This window comes from Phyllostomus discolor, chromosome 11 (assembly GCF_004126475.2).
Source record: "Phyllostomus discolor isolate MPI-MPIP mPhyDis1 chromosome 11, mPhyDis1.pri.v3, whole genome shotgun sequence".
Lineage (NCBI taxonomy): Eukaryota > Metazoa > Chordata > Mammalia > Chiroptera > Phyllostomidae > Phyllostomus > Phyllostomus discolor.
Genome location: NC_040913.2, coordinates 69,155,774 through 69,174,732, shown reverse-complemented (window position 1 = coordinate 69,174,732; position 18,959 = coordinate 69,155,774). Strand labels below are relative to the sequence as shown.

At 39.0% G+C, this 18,959-nt stretch overlaps 2 protein-coding genes across 8 annotated transcripts in view; one reads left to right on the top strand and one right to left on the bottom strand.

The window, feature by feature from the left end:
* RNF170 (ring finger protein 170) overlaps positions 1-18,047 on the bottom strand; it is a 31,317-nt gene extending 13,270 nt beyond the window's left edge. Inside the window, exons 1-4 of one of the 6 annotated variants that reach the window (XM_028526828.2) lie at positions 17,921-18,047; positions 11,974-12,117; positions 4,708-4,783; positions 1,705-1,813 (exon numbers count right to left, since the gene is read on the bottom strand). In XM_028526828.2, coding sequence (XP_028382629.1) covers positions 1,705-1,813; positions 4,708-4,783; positions 11,974-12,110 — 322 coding nt within the window. In that variant the 5' untranslated portion in view covers positions 12,111-12,117; positions 17,921-18,047. Of the gene's footprint in view, positions 1-1,704; positions 1,814-4,707; positions 4,784-11,973; positions 12,118-12,958; positions 13,010-17,636; positions 17,879-17,920 lie in introns of those variants that run through there. The other 5 variants (XM_036011534.1, XM_036011533.1, XM_036011536.1 and 2 more) reach the window with 5 other exon arrangements.
* Positions 18,048-18,243: 196 nt separating this feature from the next.
* The window catches only part of HOOK3 (hook microtubule tethering protein 3), an 87,124-nt gene continuing 86,408 nt past the window's right edge, over positions 18,244-18,959 (top strand). For both annotated transcript variants that reach the window (XM_028526357.2, XM_028526356.2), the window contains exon 1: positions 18,244-18,567. In XM_028526357.2, coding sequence (XP_028382158.1) covers positions 18,511-18,567 — 57 coding nt within the window. In that variant the 5' untranslated portion in view covers positions 18,244-18,510. The remainder of the gene's footprint in view (positions 18,568-18,959) is intronic.

Genomic DNA, 18,959 nt, shown 5'->3' with positions numbered 1-18,959 from the left:
GGTGAAGTCTGTTGCTGCATTATTCTTCACTCACTATGAAGGGCTGACTAGTTCTGTACATAAGAACTGAGCTAAAGTGCTCTTGATATACGCGGTATCAATATACTTAAATACTATTCAAAGACACGCATTTCTGTTTATTGAGAAGTTGAATAACTAGTTTTTTAACCTCTGGACCAACAGACAGTAAATAAAAGTGTCTTGACAAGTAGAGCAGGATATCAGAAGCAATCTACCCTATTACCTCAGACCCAAAGGTAAAACCAAGAACACAATACAGCCATCTTTCAATTGACTGGGTTATCCACTCAGTGAATTACTTAAGCCTGGGTTGGCAAATAGAGTTCACCTTGCCTGCCAAACCTCAATGATTCCTGACACTTGCCTGCAGGATGGTTGGGTCCACATCAGGCTCAGTGTCCAACTGATTAGGAATATCTACCAGAGGTTTGAGGGTGGGGGGAAGTATCTGCTTTCTCTGATGGCCATTTAATTCTCCCTATCTGATCTTTCATTATTTTGCTCCTCATTAGCATTTCCAACAGATAATTATAATTTGTTAGCTACTGAGGCAAGAAGCTTAGGAAAGAGGGTGAAAAGACTAGCTGAGGCAATAGTGGGGTTGGTCAGTACTTACTTTAACGAGCACAAGGTACTGAAAATCCTGGATTTCAAACATGTATGTCATCCCCAACAGCACAAACAGTAACACTATATACCTAAGAATTCTATATAATGAATCTTAGACAAAAGTAATTTATGGGATCATTGTATGCTCCATTTCTAATTAGTCTTTACATGGAAATGGTGTGCATGTGGGGAACCTATCTTAAATATAGCTGTTTAAATACAAGGAAATACTACAACAAAACACTGGATAAATCTTAAGTAGAGGGTAGTTGTATAAGCCAGCAATCAAAGAGTAGAACTGAACACAGGGTTTGAAGTTAGACCTAGGTTTAAAACCTGCCTCTGTCCCTTGGCAACTGGATTACCCTTTGTAAAATTTCTTAACATATCTGAGCCTTGATTTTGTGGGGTTAGATGAGATGAAGTATGTTAAGTGTGTAAGAACTGACTCTCCCCAATCTCGTATGACCATAACAAGCAATCACTAGATGGTATCTCATTATTCTCTATGAAATCTTTCTGGAGGGTAGAAAGCACCCTGTACTGACACTAAATAAGTGTGAGTGAAATCAATGTTCCCTTTTTTGTTCCACTGTACACTCTAGGTTTCTCATTCTCCATCACCAACCCTCTTGAGGTCATGAAGAGAAAGAGTCTAAGAACTTCTGCACTGACTCAGAGTAAGGAAGAGTTAGCAGAGCTAAGAGATGGCCCTGGGCAGGGTCCTTGAGAGAAAAAAACTTCCTGCCTTGGGAACTTGAATAATAAATGAAAGGACTAAAAAGTGAAAGAATAATGAACCAGTCAATCCATCAAGGTATGGATATACCTGAATTACTATTCAAAGAAACAGATTTCTGTATATTAAGAAGTTGAATAACTAGTTTTTTATATCTTTGAACCCACAGACACTAAATAAAAGTGGCTGATAAGTAGAGCAGGGTATCAGGAGCAATCTACACTACTCATGAAACACCAAATATGACGAAGAGAAAATCAAGAACCCAGCCTGTGTAGACACATGGGTCTTGGTGCAAAGAGTCGCTATTACCAAGCACAGCGCTGTTTGCTTACCGCAGAAGAGATGTCCACAGTTTGTCTCCACAGGGCAGGAGGCTTGATGTAAACAGATTGGACAGTGCATGTCGGTGTAAAACTGCTGTCGAGCAGCAGCAGGGGCATCCTGGCGAGAAAATACGTGTACACAGTTATACACGACACACAGCTTGTCAAAGCAATCTTTCTGGTAAACTGTAGTTAAGAATGCAGTCAATAGTGTGTAATCCTCATCAGAGTTGAGATTTGCAACAGTTTAAGGTCTTACAAGTTGGATACAGTCATGAGGCTATATTGTGGTTTTATTTATAAACTATATGGTCACTACCTTCCTTTCTGAACACAATCTAAAGATAAAAACTGAGTAAGTTATTGTACGTAACACAAGGCTGAGCTAAGCCATAACTAAATAATAAGAAATGTCAAACTGTTTCTGAGCTTTTATTAACTTTTTTCCATTTTTAACACCTTTTTCATTCATACATTCCTGGCAAGTGTTACATGTATGCTATACCTTACAAGAAACCAGAATTAAACTTTCAGAGATTATTTGGTCATTTTGGAAGTAGAAAAATGTAAAGCCACTACTAATTTGAACTTAATACTTCACATAATCCTATTAGTAAATTTTACTGTTTCTCAGTAAACATCACTGTTTTGACTGTAATAAGCATGTTGAGTAAAATCATCAGTACAAGAGGCATCCAGCTATCAAAGAACCCACCAGAATGTGAGTGCAATGAGGACAAGGACTTTATCTATAGGACTCACTGCAGTAGGATCCCAGGAACTAAAAGATTATTTATTACTACTATAAAATGCATGTCTTTAAATACTCATCAAAGTTTTTACAGTACCTGACACACATGTTATAAACAAAGGAGCTGACACTGAAAACATCAAATTACAGGGGGTGGGCTAGGGCAGGGAAAAGTAAAGGGGAAAAATGGGGACAACTATAATTGAACAGCAATTAAAAAAATAAAATAAAATAATAAAATAAAATAAAATAAAATAAAATAAAAACATCATATTACTGCCCTGGCCAGGTAGCTCAGTTGGTTAGTGTAGTTGCAATATACCAAAGCTTCAGGTGTGATTCCTGGTCAGGGCACATACAAGAATTACAAATGAATGCATAAATAAGTGGAACAACAATTAGACATTTCTCTCTCTCTCTTTCTCTTTCTTCCTTCCTCCCTCTCTCTGAGCATCAGTAAATAAAAAATTAAGCCCTGGCTGGTGTGGCTCAGGGGACTGAGTGCCGGCCTACAAACCAAAGGTTGCCAGTTCGGTTCCTGGTTAGGACATACGTCTGGATTGCAGCCCAGGTTCCCAGTGGGGGTTGCGCAAGAGGCAACCACACATTGCTTTTTCTCTCCCTCTCTTTCTCCATCCCTTCCCCTCTGTCTAAAAATAAATAAATAAAATCTTAAAAAATAAAAATAAAAAATTTAAAAACAAAAAATTACCAAAATAAAAAGTATCAAATTCACTAAATATGAACTATTATAAAGTAAATCAAAGACTGTGGCCACCACAAATTAATAAACCATAAATCCCCTGTCCTAAAACAGTTCTAAAATACCAGAATATTCTATAAGCCAAGGTTACACCTCAATGTTGTAGTCTTTTATGTCATTTTTTTAATGGTGCAAAAAGAAAAACATACAGCACTTAATGTTCCCCTCTCTACTTTTTCTCTTCGTTATTATTCTTTGGAAATTAATTGATGAACAACCAATTACTAGTGCTGTCCAACAGAGCTGTATGCAATGACAGGAATTTTCTTTGTCCATGTTGTCCAATATGGTAGCCACTTGCCTACTGAGTACCTGAAAAGTAGCTAATGTGACTAAAGTACTGAATTTTAAATTTTAGTTAATTTAAAACTAAATAACTATGTGTGGCTAGTGAGAACCATATAGGACAGCACGGTGTAGGCTAACTAGCTTTATTCTCACTAGAGCTATACGCATGGCGAGGAAGGTAGGAGGTAGGTGAGTGGGACAGTGGTACACCTGGAAGATCCCCGAGACTTCTGTGTATCTAGATCTAGTCAAGTAATCCTAGCATGAATTTAAGAAAATCTTAGTGAGCTAATATGTTAGAAGAGGATAATAGTCGTTGCTTTACTTACTATGTTTGAAGATTAAATAAGAGCAGTAAGTGAAATTATTTTGTAAATTATTAAATGCTCTCCAGGCATGAATTATTGATAACAATCACTCTGGAAGAGAGTACTACTAACATGCTTAAACTGTTTTTGCATCAGTGAATTTAAGTTCTATGATGCAGGAATTCTTGTTTGTTTAGTTGACAACTGAATTCCCAATTCCTAGAACACTGTCTGGCATATGATAGATTTTCAATAAATATTTGGTAAACAGATAAATTATATGGGTAAAACCTTCTTTGGCATTAAAGTTTGATTGGTGGTTAGAAAATCAATTTTTTAATTTTGTTTCTTGATGTTAGCTATCTTGGCATGAAGGTATATGATATCCTACTTAACCCAGCCTTCATAAAAAGTATTACATTGCTGGTTCTTATAGAGTCCATCTGGTTAAAAGCAAAGAAGCAGCAGATGAGAAAAGTTTTCTTTTTTGCCTAACTAGTTTTCTTATCTTTGGCCACTGAAGAAAAAGAAAAGAAAAAAAAGCTACCTTTATAGTCATTTCTGTATAGGTCCTTGGGATATATATGTTAGAATAGTTTTTCCACGACATTTCGCTCAAGCCAATTTAGACAATGATTATTTCCTTACAAGTAAATAATAGAAAAACTGTTGTCTTTAAAAGCAAGTTTAAAAAAAATATGAAAACACCTGAATAGATTAAGACTAGTCATTTGCCTAACCTGCAAATAAATAATCGATAGCATAATTTAAGGTAATTTAAAGCAGGAAAGAAGCCCGTGTTTCCACAAAGTAATCTATTAATATTTCACCACAATTTCATAAACCAGGGGAGTAATGACATCTATTTCTTACATAAAAGTACATGTTTACACAAATAGTACCTGTTCTGTTTGAAGTTGTTCCCGAAGCACTCTTATTAGTTCTTGGTTTTCTGGGTGAATGTTTTGATGTGCATTTCTGTTGAATAAAATATAATAAGTTTTCAATATAAAATATTGTCAGATGACTCAATGTTCTTTATGAGTCTAGTTTTTTACCTAAAAAAATGTTACCTAGAACTATTAGTAACTAAATACATGTAAATGATGGTATATAACTCTACTCCAATTCCAGGCTGTTCTGAGGTCATTGATTATTGGCTCGTTTCAGGTTTAATTGGCAAATGATGAAAACCAGAGACATAGCACTTTGGGGATTTAATGTAATTGAAGACTTACAAATAATAAAAGAACTATTAACATATTCAATTCTTTTGTACAATTTCTTCCAAATAAGCAGCTATATAATTCTATATGTTATTATGCATTTGAACACTTTTCCATATCTAATTAGGTCCTCTCCCAACTTTTTACCTATGAGGATAGGGGGACAGAGAAAAACAAAAGCTAAAATTATATAATGTAGAAATGCCAAAAGCTAACATACCACTACTATCTTAACATTAATAAATACAATGGAAAATGAAAGACAAGAAGATAGTGGCTGATAAAATAGGATGGGATAAGACATGTGAATATTGAAAATTAGAAGTGATGTTTAGGATGGTAGGGTGGGGATGAAGATTCACATCTGAATCACAGCTTAGTTTCACTTGACCATAAAAGTTTTTCTAAACTGAAACCTCTTCAACAGCAATATTTTAAGTCCACACAATCCCAATATTACTCTACAGAGGAGCCTTTACTCTCTGAGTGAACCAATATCCAACAGCAATAAGAATACTAAATTAATATCCTAATGGGATAGGGAAAATGAAAGAAATCCATCCTACAGTTATTCAAGTTTTAGTAAAAAATTCAAGTTTTAGAAAAGAAAGCTGATAAAATATGACCATCGGTTCAGAGAGGACATAAAAACAATTTAAAGTCAAATAATCAGAAGTTCAACATAAATGAAATGGGATTACTTGAACTCTGTTTAAACCCCTTATTTATTTCTGGTGGATTACTAGTTTGAAAGTACTACATCTTGTGACTGAATAAGTGATTTCTGAAAGAAAGCTCCTCTGTGGTGAAAACAATCTATCAAGGAACAGCAGAGGAGCCGTCTCATTTAATACCAGTGAAGACCTTACTAAATGGCATTCCTCTGTTCTTTGACAATGGAAAGCCACTCCTTTTTCATCAGGAGATGACAGTCCTTACTTTTCAGAGTACAGATGTAAACCAGGCGACTGGAAGTCCTTTTCATTACTTTCCATCAAAATGAAAACTTTCATGTATCAAAAGACACTGTCAAGAACATAAAAAGACAATGAACCAAATGGAATAAAATATTTCTTTCATTTATTTGTTTGTTTATTCATTTATTTATTTTTTTGCTGCAAAAAGCTTTATTATTTCCATTTGGTCCAATGCATGGGAGAGGGTTCCAGGGTGGGGTTTCAGGGTTATCAGGCTCAGGCAAAAGCTGGACACCAGGGAAATGCCAAAGGGCCCCTCAAAGGCCTCTGGGCTCCAAAGGCTTCCTAGTCGTGCCTGAGGGTGAGCCTTTCGAAGAGATACTCTCCCATCCCAGCCTGGGGGCCGCCCAGCCTGTGGATGTTAGTCAGGTGGTTGCCCATCTTCTCAAGGAGCTCCACCTCCTCGTCCAGGAATAAAATATTCCTAAGTCATGTATTTGATAAGTGATTAATGCCAGAATACATAAAGAACTCTTATAACTGAAAAACAAAAAGCAAACAACCCAATTCAAAGATGGGCAAAGGACTTGGAATAGACATTTCTCCAAAGAAATCATACAAATAATAAACATGGCTCATTATAAGCTCAACATCATTAGTCATTAGTGAAATGCAAATCAAAACCATAATGAGATATACTTCATACCCATTACAATGACTATTATCAAAAAACCCAGAAAGTAGTAAGTGTTGGTAATGATGCAGAGAAATTGGAACCCTTGTGCATTACTGTGGGAGTGCAAAATGGGGCAGCCGCTGTGAAAAACAGATTGGAGGTGCCTCAAAAACTTACAGAATTACCATACAATCCATCAATTCTGATGGAAAGCAAGGACTCAAAAGAGATACACTGGCCCTGACCAGTGTGGCTCAGTTAGTTGGGTGTCATCTGGGAAAGCAAAGGGCTGCCCATTTGATTACAGGGCGCAGGCCTAGGTGGTGGGTTCATCTCTAGTCAAGGTGAGTACGAGACACAACCAATTGATGTTTCTCTCTCACATCGATGTTTCTTTCCCTCTCTTTCTCCCTCCCTTCCCTTCTCTCAAAAGTTAAAATAAATTTTAAAAAGAGATACTTTGTATACCAATGTTTACAGTAGATCATTCACAACAGTCAAAGTGTAAGAACAACCCAAATATCCATCAATGGACAGATAAAATATGGTATATATGTATACATACCCTACACACACACACATACACACTACAATGGAATACTATTTAGTCATAAAAAGGAATGAAATTCTTATACATGCTACAGCATATATGGACCTTAAGTGCATTATGCTAAGTGAAACTGGACATAAATGGACACAAATTGTGGAATTCTACTTTATGAAGTACATAGAATACCCTAATTCATGGAGACAGAAGGTGAAATAAAGGTTACCAGGAGCTGGGTATAAAGAGTGGGGAGTTATTGTTTAATTGGTAGAGTTTGTGTTTGGAATAATGAGAAAGTTCTGGAAATAGACAGTGGTGATGGTTGTATGACATTGAGAATATAAATAATGCTACTGAATTGTATACTTAAAATGATAAATTTAATATATATAATAGACAGTGGTGATGGTTATATGACATTGAGAATATAATTAATGCTACTGAATTGTATACTTAAAATGATAAATTTAATATATATATTTTCCCTGTAACATAAAAAGTTATAAACTACAGAAAAAAGGCAAAATGTTTTTTTGCTTGAATTTTAAATTATACATGCTATCCCTCCCTCAACTTATCACTAATTGATTACTTCAGTTGAGTAACAAGACTTCAACTGCCAACTGAATTTGAATCTAAAGAGCTGGAAAGGAACTTAAACTGACCTCCCACCCAGTCATATGACAAATTTAAGATAATGTCCAAGTAATGGGGGCCACCTTATATAATTTGAAAAGTTGTATCTTAAGTTCAGCCAAAACTCTCATCAGTTATCTCCCTATACTGGCCCTGTGTGATAACAGAAAATATATATATTGGTCTCTTCAAAAGTCCCGGCACAGTTCCTGAAACCCTTGTAGTTGCTTAAGTGATAAGGACACCAGTAGCATTTTTTATTTCCATTATTTGGCCTTAGACCCTGAGTCCTGACACCGGGTTCCTGAAGTGCTTATAATTTCCTGGGGGATAGTCATGTCTTTGGTTCTAAAGAGGTGGCCCTGGGTGGGCTCTTGAATGGCTCCTGGGTGAGAACTAGTCACCAGAAAGACTAAGCCATGATTAGAAGCCTGGAATTTTCAGCTCCATGCCATGTTCTCCAGAGAAGGGGGAGGGGCTAGAAATGGAAACATAACTGACCATGCCTCCGAGAGGAGGGCTCCATAAAATCCCAATGTAAGGAGTCCAGGAAGGTTCCAGGATGAGAACACACACCAGGAGGGTGAGGAACCCTAGGGTGCAGATGCTCCTGCAGTCAGGACCCTCCCAGACTTCACCCTATGTATCCCTTCATCTGTATCCTTTATCATACCCTTTAATGAATTGGTAAACATGTTTCCCTGAGTTCTGTGAGTCACTCTAGCAAATTAATTGAATCTGAGGAGGAGGTCATGGAAACCCCTGATCTGTAGCCACGTCAGAACTCAGGACTGTGGGTAACCTAGAGACCTACTACTTGTGGTTAGGGAGCAGTCTTTTGGGACTGGGTCCTTAACCTGTGGGATGTAATGCTATCCTCAGGCAGATGGTGTCAGAGTTGAGTTAAGTTTTAAGAGACCCAGCTGGTGTCATGAAGAACTATTTGGTATGGGGTCGTTACCTCCACACATTTGGTGGCTGGAAGTGAAGAATGCTGTGTAAAAGTAAAGGAGACACACACAGAAGGGAAGAACCAGATTTTTCCTTGACACCCTGGTTCTGCCCATGAAGCACACAGAATAAACCTAATTTTTCTTTAACAAAACCAGCCCTCATCACATTTAAAGACAGTTTTTATGCCTTATACTCTCTTCCCGAGCTAGATATCCCCAGTTCCTTCAAGCATTTTTATGTTTCCACAGCTTTACCTATTCTGATAACCTACTCTGAAATTTTTCCAGTCTAAAATTCTTGACTCAAACAGGATATAATCCAAAATGAACTTCATCTGGTTATTTTGATTAATGCAGCCTAATGTTATTCTGTTTTGGCACCTGCAATATACAATTGCTTTATTAAATATAAACCTTTAGTTTGGGCTTCACATCTTCATTATACTAATAACAAGTATCCATAGTAAGTCAGAGAAACAAATAAAGGAAAATAAAAATATTTTTAAACAGGATTAATTGTATAAAAATAATTTTAGTAAAATGAGCTACTTGTGGTTTTATGATTGGTCTTTCACTTAAAAATTCTCACTCAACAATTTATCATGGATACCTTCAGATGACAATAAATTTTTACCTACATCCCCTCCTTAACAGGTAAAGGACATTTTATTTGTATTTATCTAGTCATTATACATTTTTAAAACAGCTTTGAGATATAATCGATCACCACAGTCTATTTTAAAACATTTTCATCACCTCAAAAAAAATATACCTGTATACCCTTAGCTATTATCCCCTACACCCCTGTCTTCCATTCTAGTCCTAAGCAAGCACCAGTCTACTTTATCTCTATAGATTTTCCTATTGTGGACACTTATGTGGACGGACTCATATGTGGCCTTTGTGTCTAGCTTACTGTACTTAGCACAATGCTTTCAAGTTTGATCTGTGATGTAGTATGTGTCAGTTTATCATTCCTTTTAATAGCTGAATAATATTCCATTGTATGGATATACCACATTTTGTTTGTCCATTCATCTGTTGGATATTTAGGCTCTTTGTACCTTTTGGATATTATGAACAATAAATACTGCTATGAACTCTCCTGTACAAGTTTTTGTATAGAAATATGTTTTCATTTCTCATGGGTATGTATACCTAGGAATGAAACTGCTAGGTCATATGGTTACACCATGTTTAGTCATTTGAGGAACTCAGTTTTCCAAAGTGGTTGCACCATTTTTACATTTCCACAAGCAATGTATGAGGGTTCCAATTTCTCCACATCCTCAATAACAATTATTACTGACTATTTGTGTCTAGCCATCCTAGTGAGTATGAAGTTGTAACTCACCATGGTTTTGATCTGCATTTCCCTTTTGATTAATGATGTCAAGAATCTGTCCCTGTACTTATTGGCCATTCATAAATCTTCTCTGGAAGAATGTCTATTCTGATCCTTTGCCTATTTATTAATTGGGTTATTTGTCTTTTTATTATTGAGCTTTGAGTTCTTCATATATTCAGATACAAGGGCCTTATCAGATACATGAAATATTTTCTCCCATTCCGCAGGCTGTCCTTTCACTTTTTGATGATGTTCTTTGAAGCACGATAGTTGTTCATTTTGATCAGGTCCAATTTACCTATTTCTTTTCTTTTGTAGATTATGCTTTTGGTGTCATATCTAAGAATCCTGATGACTTACTCCTGTGTTTCTTAGAAGTTTCAGCTTTTACATTTAGATCTTTGACCAATTTTGAGTTAATTTTCACACATAATGTGGTATGGATCCAACTTCATTCTTTTCATTTGGCTATCTAGTTGTCCCAACATCATTTGTTGAAATCTCTCCCCTCTGAGAAGTCTTGGCACCATTATCAAAGACAGGTTGACCATTGATTTATGGGATGGTCCATTTTTAAATCTTGAGTCTGCTGTACTAGTACATTAGCTATCCTTCCCAACTGACAATTTAATATGAATGCTTCTCTTGACGTCTTCAGCCAAGTTGTTAATGGAAATGAGTAGAACAGGCTTAAGGGCAGAGCCCTGCAATAATTCAGTGTTCTCCTTTTTTGATTTACATTGAAACATTAGTCAGTAATCCTGGGAACAACCTGTCAACCGGTTAAGAATTAAACCTGCTATCACCGTGCTATCATTTCCCCATTACATGAACAAGTATATCACCAGGTACTATGTAAAATACTCTGCTGAAATCAAGATAACGGTACCCTAATGAGAAAATCATGCTGACATAAAAGTAAATTACCATTTTATCCTAAGTGTTCACATTCTGTTTAATAATCCTTTCTATCATTTTTACAGGAAACACTGATTTGAAATTTTGGGAATTAATCTTTTTCTGTTTTTTACATTTTTGCCCATTTCTATTTTCAGTGATATATATTTATCTCCATGTGTTAATACTTAAATTTCTAGTCTATTACCTAGTCTCTGTGCATTGGTTTATAGCAGCAATTTTCAACCTTTTTCATCTCAGGGTACATATAAACTAATTTCCAAAATTCTGTGGCATACCACAAAAGTACATTTTTTGCAAATCTGACAAAAACATAGGTATAATTTTGATTCATTCACACCAGACAGCTATTGTTGTGTTGGCTGTTGTCTTTTTTTTTTAAATTTGACAATCTAAGAGAAAAGAAGTCAATGCCCTGACTAAATAGTCGGGTGTTGCGTGTTTTAAAAAGTCTTGTGGTAAGCTGGTTTCTGATTCTATAAGAGTAATTTTAATTCTAATCTAAATTCCATCTATACTTACAAGGTTTTTTTTGGCATTAGTTTTTACATTTAAACACTGAAAATATTACTTATTTTCACCTGTAGGTGGTATACTTATCCTTATTAATTTGTAGATTATATAATAATACTTATTATTCAATTATGAAAAATTACACTTTCAAACTGTGATACTCCTATAGAAATATTAATATTTTATTCAAAAATACAGATAACAAATTTAAATTTTATCAAATAAGACAGATGATTTCTCCTGACATCTTCGGGAGAAATGTATGGTAGCACTTAGGGCCCAGTGGAAAATAAAACACCTTCATAAATGTATATAATCATTGAGACTGAGTACTTGCTTTTCACATTAAGTATTCAACATTACTAGAAGCAGTCAGAAAGTCAGTGACCCTTGGAAATATATATTATTTCAACTCTTTTGTCCTATAGTCTCACCTGAAAAGTGCATATACCAGGGTAGCAATCAAAGCGAAACTGACCACAACTGCCACAAGTACTTGGTCACTTACTCCTTCTATGACTGAATCATCATCCAGTTTCAAACTTTGAACTTCACCCTGATATTTGGCCATTTCAGGTCTAAAAGATAAGAAACAAGATGAAAGTTACAAATGACCCAGTGTAAAGAAAATATACTAATAAAAATATAACTGATTTCTAATATATTTAATTTTTTTTCTAGTACCCACTTAAAGTAGGTTGCATTAAGCATAATTCCAGTGTGGACTGCCCCATTAATGAGTTCTTCAAAATTTGCCAGACATTTTGGAGAGCACATGATTCTGTATCTTTTAAGAAAAACAATTACTATAATGTAATACCCATTTATATTTTTTTACCTTTTCTCAAGCTTAGCTCCTTTTTTAAATTTAGTTTTTAAATATTTTATTTATTTATTTTCAGAGAGTGGGGGAGGGAGGGAGAATGAGAGGGAGAGAAACATCGATGGATTGCAACCCAGACATGTGCCCTGACCGGGAATCCAAATAGGTGACCCTGTGGTTCACAGTCTGGCACTCAATCCACTGAGCCACACCAGCCAGGGCAGCTCTTTTAATTTTAAGGGGGAAAAAAAAGGCATTACTCATGCCCAACTGCTCTTTTCTTATGCTTGAATACCAAATAGCTTCTCCAAGTAGATCAGATCCCTCTTCTCCCTCATAGCACTAAATGTGCATCATAGAATTTATCACATGTGGATAAGGAAATAGTTTTTTCTGTACATATTCTATATTACCTAGCATAGTGTCCTGTACACAGTAGGACCTAGTAATATATGTTTAAACAAGAGTGACTTACCTTGCTCATAGTGTTAGTAACTGGAAAAGTACAAGACAATGAGGCTACTGGACATTTATATCTAGACTAAGACTACTTGAATTAATGAAAATTGAGGTTCTGGAAAAACTATTAGTCTCACCTGGGACTAACCTCAGCTTATGGTTCAGAATTCTTTGAACTGCCTGGAATATGGAATCACTCTCAAGCTGCATTTCCTTATGAAGAAGAGAAATGGGAGGATGTGAAACTCTCCTTCCCATGGAAGAAACTAAAGAGAAATGGTAATACCCAATTTCTATAGGTATGAAAAGAGATAGCCCAGCCACATTTCAGGTGTTTTTCAGATGGCAAAGCAGTGAAATTCAAAGACTTATAAGACACCTAAATGGAAATAAAGGAATATTCAATTAAATATATATGACTATTCATAATTAAAATAAAAAATTCTATATTTATGTAACTCACGATATCATTAATCAAGAGAGTCCCTGTTAAGAGGAATCTTTGAGTGTGCAAGTCTAAGACCTCTGAAAAGAATCTGAACTGGCTGCTTGTAAGAAAACTACCTCTTAATTTTCTTAAAGCAAACAAACAGATCAAAGGAGCCTTTCATCAGCTTTACACATGGTAATGGCCTGATATATGAGGAATTTTCTAATGACAGGTTTCATATATCCATGATGAAGGCTCACACCAGGAAACAGAGAAAAGAGCCTTAACTCCAGTATTTTTATTCAAAAGAACAGTCAAAGGAACTGCCAACCGAAACTGAAGAAAGAGTCTCATATGATCTGGGGGTGGGCCATGTAGTCAATTTAGATTTTTATTTGACCAGGTTTCCTCTTTTTAAATTATAGATGCTATCACTGTGTCAAAAATCCTAAGGGCAGTGAGAACTACTTGCATATGCTTAAAGATAACTAAAATGTTATCCTCTGTGTTGAGATTCCCAGCCTCTAATTACTGAACCTAATTATTTCACAGAGTTGTGAGCATCTTCTTTTATACTACACATTTTAAAGAGTTTACTACTTTGTGCTTTAAAAAAAAAAAGGATTGTATCTGGCATGCCTCAGGTTTTCAGGGGAGAAGGTGGTAAGTAATTTCCTTCGCCTTCTTTTGGCTGCCTAAATGTAAAAAAAATAAAAATAAAAATAGATGATGTTTGTTTCTATGTTCTTTCAGGTGTAATCAGTGGTAATGTGACTAAATCCTACTGTACTACTACTACTAATGCACACACACACATTCATTCTACTATATATACACATGTGTATAGGACTTCCATGTAATTACACCCTTAAAATATTGCTTCATGAACAGCTCAAGAGCTCACAAATCCAGGATACGTTAAGTACTGCAAAGCCATATAATATTATTTGCTATCATTTTATAGCAGAAGTTCCCAAAGAAGGTACTTGGACTGAGAAACAGTAGGAGAGAGACCACTACAAGGAACACAGAGGTCAGTTGCATTTTTCCTGCCATGTGGAAATCCTATTTAAACCTAGGGACTCACACGGAGAACTATTAATGATGACTGACCTACTTGTCAGTGGCTTTAATGGTTCAAGTTACTTCCATCACTACATTTCTCTGATTCAGAGTTTTTTGGAAACTCTGAATAGAAAAAAACAACCAACCAGGAAACATAAATACCACAGGTTAAAGTGGCTTACAAATGAGGAGCACACTGGAAAAGCCAGATCTCTACCTTTCCCAGGCTACAGTTTTATAGTCTGAATTCAAGTACATATTACTTTAACAATAAAAAGAAAAGCCAGTGCCTGCTTCCTCCCTTGAGAAATAAAAATTAGGCTTCACCTGGCTGGCATAGCTCAGTGGACTGAGTGCGGGCTGGGAACCAAAGTGTCCCAGGTTCGATTCCCAGCCAGGGTATGTACATTCCTGAGTTGCAGGCCATAACCCCCAGCAACCGCACATTGATGTTTCTCTCTCTCTTTCTCTCTCTTTCTCTCTCTCTCTCTCCCCCCCAACCCCCGCTCCCTTCCCTCCCTTAAAAAAAAAATTGGCTTCAATGCTCAGATTTAAAATGCCCACCTCTAGCCCTGATTGGTGTGGCTCAGTGGACTGAGTGCTGGCCTGTGAACCAAAGGATCACTGCTTCGATTTCCAGTCAGGGCTCATGCCCGGGTTGTGGGCCAGGTCCCCCGGGGTGTGTGAAAGTCAACCATACATTGATGTTTCTTTCTCCCTCCCTTTCCCTTGCTCTAAATCTAAATAAAGTCTTTTTTAAAAAGGTGTCTCTGTCTCATTCTTACCTACCATTTGTTTCTGGATAGTGTTTTATAGAGACCACTGGGAGGCACTGACTATATCTTATTTCCTTGAGCAGTACACGGGGAATACTACATGTTGTAGGGACCAATAAATGTTGCTGCCTTCAAACCCAGAAATGAGGTTATTAAATTTCTAAAATATGGTATATAATCTATTTCATAGGATCTTGTCAAATATGAAAATGTGTTACTAATACTTTAACTATTTTAGATTTAAAGAAACAAAACACTGTATATCTTCAAAACTGTGTTGATACTTGATGAATAATTAATAGAGTAATTCATAGAAGCAGAGCTGGGTTCTAATTTGTTATTGCTTAGCTGGCTAAGTCTTAGGACATCAGAGAAGGATATCTTAGTATATCAAAGACGCATAAGCTTTGGAGTCAGACAACTGTACTTACGTAAAATCTGGGTCTCAGCTTCTTTATATGTAAAACACATAATATTAATTTGAACCATATCAAACTGTCACTTTTTGGCAAAAAATTGCCTTGTTTTATGGAGTTTAGGGAATAATGAAGAAACATTTAGCATATTTGCTTGGCACATCATATAGGCTCTCAGTAAATGGAAGCTATAATATTTTGATTACTGTTATTAACAACTGTCAAGGAATCAGCTGAACCACGATGAAACTTAACCATACTTTCCCCATAGCTGCACTATGTAGCATCTCAGACCCTTTAATCGAAGCTCTAAGTATGTATTACCTGGGCAGACAGGATAAACTTAAGAACGTTGCCACGCAGGGCACCACCACATTTACTTGAATCTGATAGATAGCTGCAGATAAGAACTAGCCTCCAATTAACCAGAGTAAGGAGACAGCTAAGATAAGTTCCACTCACTTCTCTTTGGTCTGTTCCAAAGTTTTCAGGAAACACACAGGCACATACACAAAAATAAGGCAAGTATAGGAAATTCCATAACTTCAAAGGATAAACTCATTGTCTTCTACCCAAGCTCATGTAGGAACGTGCTGGCCACATGGCTTCTGCAACAACTACCTACATCCAAGAAGTTTTAAAATAATTTCCTTCATGGAAGGTAACTGGAGTTACACAACGGAACCTCAAGAACACTGCAATGTCACACACAGATGCACTGGGATGAGCAGCCTAGCATCAAAAAGGAGGCTTAAGTCAATTGTGTCAAAGCCTTGAAAACCTGGGCAGCTGGAGTTGAGGGGCTCACTACACCACAGTCCTTCCAGAAACGGCTAGCTAGCATCCTGTTGTCCTCCACATCCAACGACAAGCTGCAGGGGAGTCAGGCTCCTGTACTGACTTTGCATGCCTAACAAGGGTAATGGGTCACTTGAAAGTGCAAAGGATTCTACCTCTTGCAGAAACAACTACCATGGAATGCGGGAACTCTGGTTTGACAAAGCTCCACAAGGCACCAAAGGAAACAAAGGCAGGTGAGAAACATATTTAACATTTCTAAAGGTTTCTCTACCCTTAGTGTAGAGAGGAAGACTTACAAGAACCACTGAGAAGACCTCAAAAAAGATTTTTTACATTTACAAAAATGAGAAATCATCATAGGAACTGTTAACTCTGTAAGGCATCACTAAAAAGTCTGTACCATCTTGATTGTTCTAAGTGCTCACTAAAAAAAACCCTACTTTTAACGAAAATAAAAGGGGCTCCAGGAACTGCAAACCAAAGTAAAGATGTGCCGTGGGAAGTTAAATTTGCCACACCTCAAATAAAAGTTTGGCATTACCAAATAAAAGTTATGTGTACTTTTTTTTTTTATGAACTAACAATTCTCCAGAACTCTAAGGCATGTATTCTTAATAAACTCTTATACATTTGCACTGGAATCTAGTTTAAGAATACTTACAGCATTGTTCTTAATATCCTCAAATTGGAACAAAATGCCCATCAACAGTAGAATGGATATATTCATACAATGGAATACTAGACGGCAATAAAATTACCCATAGATCTACACAAATTCACCATCAATTCAAAGCCACAAAATAATACAATATGATCCCACTCATAAAAGTTCAAAACAGGCAAGTAAAACTATATTGTTTAGGCATGCATACCTACGTGGTAAATCTATAAGGAAAAGCATGAAAGTCGATCAGTCTAGGAAGGAAATCGCGCTCAGAAGGGAATACAAGGTGTGTGTGAAACTCCTGAGGTACCATTAATGATCTTTGTTTTTGTCTGGGTGTTTTATTATCGATTATTCTTTAAACATGTAAGTTGTATGCAGTTTGTCATATCGCATAAAAACTTATCGGTAATCCTGCAGAGATTCACACCTCTAAAAATGTGAGAGCTTGCGGATGATCCATCTAGCCACTAAGGATGAAGACCAGCACATAGCAGCGGGACACTGGCAGACAGGCCCCAGGAACTGTCGGGTCCTCACGGATAGGTGAACTAGGGGCACACCTTCTCCCCACTTCATGTATCTAAAGTTTTCAGAAGATCGAAGGTCCACGAGAGCCAAGAAGGTTGGCGGCGGGCTATCCTCATCGCCGGCCAAACCCACCTAAAACCCCCGAGACGCCCGGCCACTTCAGCCCTTCCACCGTCTCCAGGGAGATTTTGGATGGGACCCGACGACTCTGGAGCTTTGCCTGGGCTTCCAGAGGGAAAGCGGAGCCTGGGAGTCCGAGGTAGCGATCTCTAGCCCCGAGGAGCCTGGGGAGCGCCAAAACCCCCGCGTAGTGTCGCCCACGCCCGGCCCTGCCGGAACTCCGCAGCCCGAACCGGGTGGGTGGGTGTGGCTGGCCGCGGCCTCGGGACCCCGAGGGGTGGGAAGGGGGCGCGTACCTCTCCACCGCAGAGGATACCTCGCCAATTCCGGGTGACTGAGGATAGAGATTATTTCCGGGGACTGCCCCCGTCTCCCCTCCGGGCCAACCACTAGCTGCCTCCTTTCTACTTTGGAGGGCGAGCACAGGCGCACGCGCATAGCTGCGCTTCCGTGAGGGCGCGCGTGGAGGACCGGTCGCCGCCGCCAGGGCCCGGCGCGCGCGCGCGCCGAGACACGCAGGGGCAGGCGTCCGGGGCGCGCGCGGCGGCGGCGGCGGCGGCGGGGAGGCGGGCCGGCCAGAGCGCGACTGCGCGCAGTGGTCCCTCGGCCGCAGCTCTGGCCAGGGCTGGGGGCGGGGACCCGGGCTGCGGGCGTGGCCGGAGGCGAGCGCAGCGGACGCGCGTCCAGAGTGGAAAAGAAGGAGGGGCGCCAGGAGTGACGGTGCGGGAGCCGCTGCCAGCCCCGGACCGGAGTCCGTGGCTCGGCCCCGAGGACGAGGTGGGCCAGAGGCCAGATCCGCTCCTCGGACCCTCCGACGCGGTCCCAGCCAGAGCGGCTGCGGTTCCTGGCGAGGTGGGGAGGCGCTGCCAAGCCCCAGCAGGGGAAGATGTTCAACGTGGAGTCGGCGGAACGGGTGGAGCTGTGCGAGAGCCTTCTCACTTGGGTACGTGTTGACCGGCTGGTCGGGGGAAGACCCCCAGCCCCAGGTTGCTTTTCCGGAATCCCCCCCAGTGCTGGTCGCGGGGGGCGAGCGCCCGGACAGCGGTGCCGTCACATCCGGGGCCTGGGGCGGGCGGAGCCGGCGGGGGAAGCTGGTGCGGGCCGCGTTTACACCAGCGGTGGGGCGGGGGTCGGCAGGGGGGCTGTGGGGCGCGGGAGGTTCGGCCCTGGGTCTGAGGGAGACTTGCCGGGCTTAAGGTGTTGGCCGGGTGGAGGCTAATGATGGGGTACAGGCGGCACTGTAATTAGGGTTGTTTGCAGCTGATGAGGCGCTGGCGCTTCACTCTCGCGCTCCTAGGGACACAAGCGTTGCTTCCCTCTGCCTCCGGGACAGCC